Genomic DNA, 2,995 nt, shown 5'->3' on the forward strand with positions numbered 1-2,995 from the left:
CCCGTTATATCAGCAGCCATTCATGCACACCCTCGATATCATGCCGGGATGGGCCAACCTGCTCGCGTTGCACAAGTCACGCCCAAGTACAACCACAAGCAGCCTGCCAAAATAGTAGAAGGTGGGGAGGGAAACGGCAGTACGACTCGGTTAGACAACCCGCAGCAATGGGAGACCAGTAAGCACCCCATGTCAACCTTCGTTTCATCTGGCATGGGGGGTGGATGAGAGGCCAAATACTTTGAAATGGATGGATGGATGGATGGAGGGACAAGAGATGATGTACCGTCACTTGCTTGCCAGGGCCAATTCACAATGCCATCGAATGATATCGTTCTCCGCAGTCAACAACACCGGAACCTGCATAGAGGCGCAAGAGACCTGTGGCCATGGCAGTACGCCGTCAAGAACCGCCTCTAAGGAGGGAGCTAACCTGGAGAAAATAGTCAGATGACTGAAATTCTTTCACCTGAGCAAAAGGTCACCTATCTCAATAGGCTACTCTACTCTCGAAGGAGGTCTCGCTTGGAGGTCTCCGAGATCGTTTTGTGTTTCGTTTCTTTTGTTCTGCTCACATTGCAGGCAAAGAAAATAAAATAACCCGAATGGCAAAGAATCCAACAGTTGCGCCTTTCTAGGCGTTCTGATTTGTCCGTAAATGCGAGATATCCCTGGCTAGGTCGATGATCCGTCAAGAAGAAGAAGCAGGTGTACTCCGTATAGGGCATGCATAATAGTATATCCAGCTCTGTTATGCTCAGCAGCCTGTTAATTTTCGGGTCGCCGCTGCTCAGCCTGACGTAAGCCTCCAGCGGCCAGGAGAAGCAGATCAACACGGGCTTCCATAGAGCTTCAAGATATCCCGGCCATGAAGTACTTCGTTCACGCAAGGTCCGCTTCGTCAACGGACGGTCGAAGACTCGAAGTTGCGCTGCTGCATCTCCTGTCACGACAAAGCTCGGCGTTTGAAATTTACGTATCGTGTTTCGTAAGTCTGCGGTATATTACAGTACGTGAAAGTTACCGCGTGTATCGAAAATAACACCCGAATATCAAAAGTCAAAAAAGGAAAAAGGAAAAAAAAAACATCATCGCGAATTTTTTATTTTATTTTTATTTCCTTTCACTATTATTTTTCATTTGATCGATGGACGAACCTGCGCCGCGGCTTTCAACCAACCACAATCGTTGATCGAGAGCAAAAAAGGTTGCCGGTGGATCGCTGTCAAGGGTTGAGCAGCAGAGACTCGCAGGTTCATCATGTTTCTCATGTTTGCATTTTTTGCAGCCTGTGAAAGGGGGGGGGGAGACGAGGAGGGGTGGTTGGCCACGCTCGACATGCAGGACAGAGAGGAAATGAAAAGAAAAAGCGGTTACGAAGCGTGTGATATTCTTTCAATATCCTCGCGCTGGGCCCTTCTTCTGGCCATCGACTACGGAGTACTCCTTCGAATATACGGAGATGGTTCTGGATGTATTTCGGTTCTTTATAGACGGTACAAACCCTCTCTCTTCTTGGGAGGGCCCCCTTCTATGAACACTTTCAGTTTGCTCCTCCACCTTGCTTACTCTCTGCCTAGTAACGAGCTTCATGACCGGGACCTTGGTTGTTCTGTGGATGCACAGATATATGCCACGATCCTGTAATAATAATACTCAACTGCGTCTATGCATGCATGCATGCATGGTCCAACCCATCATATATATACGGAGTACTGACAAGGCTGCTGCTTCTGGATCTCTAGGCTCTCCGCAGTTGCTGGTGACTTCGACTGCCATGATATTCTGCTTGTCTTCTCAAGCGTGATTTTTTTTTTTTTTTTTTTTTCCCCTTTTTTGCATCCCTCTTGCTCGGTTCGCTGACTCGGTTCCCTTGTCCACCCAGTAGTCGTCCCGCTGTCTCCATTATTACCCACCTTATCCTCCTCTTGTACCTTCGTCTGCACCCCTGGTCTCCGGCCTAGAATCCAACTGGCGAGTTCTTACACTGGACGGCTGAGTTGTGTAGTACTTATACGCTGGAGGTTGGTTCTTATCGACAACTCGTTGGCAAGTATTCTTATTACTGTGCCTTTTACGTACTTCCTGCATCAACTCACCGTCTTAGGAGTTCACTCTCTCCACGTTTCTTGCCGCATCCTTTTTTCCTTGCCCTCCTTCCTTTCTTTTTCTTTTTCTTTTTCTTTTTCTTTTTTTTTTTTTCTTAAAAAAAAAAAAAAAAAAAAAACCTTTACGCTGTCTTTGTATTATTCTCTCTAATTCATCTCTCTCTCTCTTTTTTTTTTTTTTTTTTTTTTCATTCCAGCATTTGCGCCCCCTAGGCGCCAGGCATCGCTGCTCCCCCTGTCCCATGGTTACCTTGATATTCCCAGGAGACTGGTACCGCCTGCTCGCAACCCAGTCCAAACCCCAAGCAGAAGGCCAGGAGGCAGCAGAAGTAGAAGAGTAACAAATGCAAAGAAACAATACCGGAGCAGGTCTTGTCCCACTTTTTTCAGTCTGTCGCTAGTTAAGAAGTTATTATTACGGACATCCCGTTTCGGTACCCTTGGCCCAGGGATCGACTCTACACATATAAGTATATGGCCCTTCTCTCCTGACCCTCGCTCAACTTCATTATACCCCCCCAGAAAACTCTCTTTCTACCACTGTTATACTTCAAACATCGAGATATACTTTCCATAAGCTGCGCTTGAGGTGCAAGTGACTACACAACCAAACTGGCGGGATCAGAGACTGCATACATAAGGACACAGGGCCACTTTTGCACAAAAAGAGAGCGAGAAAGAAAAAGGTTATATATCGGGAGACCACCTCGGAATCCATCTACAACAAAGAACACACCCTTTGAACGAACCAGGAGACCCTGAAGATAAAAGTGAAAACTGAGCAGAGAGGAAAAGGGAAAAAGTGGAGGCAGTCTTACAACGTCTTCCTCCTCTTCTCCCACCAATCCTCCAATCCCCTTGGTTCAGCTGTTGCTGTTACATCACGA

The 2,995-nt window shown here is 47.0% G+C and overlaps 1 protein-coding gene across 1 annotated transcript; it reads left to right on the forward strand.

The window, feature by feature from the left end:
* Positions 1-48: 48 nt before the first annotated feature.
* TERG_08843 (uncharacterized protein) lies at positions 49-228 on the forward strand (the record flags this gene model as incomplete). The annotated part of the gene is made up of 1 exon (XM_003234317.2): positions 49-228. One exon carries the CDS (start codon positions 49-51, stop codon positions 226-228), a length of 180 nt encoding a protein of 59 aa, XP_003234365.2.
* Positions 229-2,995: the final 2,767 nt, after the last annotated feature.

Source organism: Trichophyton rubrum, assembly GCF_000151425.1.
Source record: "Trichophyton rubrum CBS 118892 genomic scaffold supercont2.5, whole genome shotgun sequence".
Taxonomy (NCBI): domain Eukaryota; kingdom Fungi; phylum Ascomycota; class Eurotiomycetes; order Onygenales; family Arthrodermataceae; genus Trichophyton; species Trichophyton rubrum.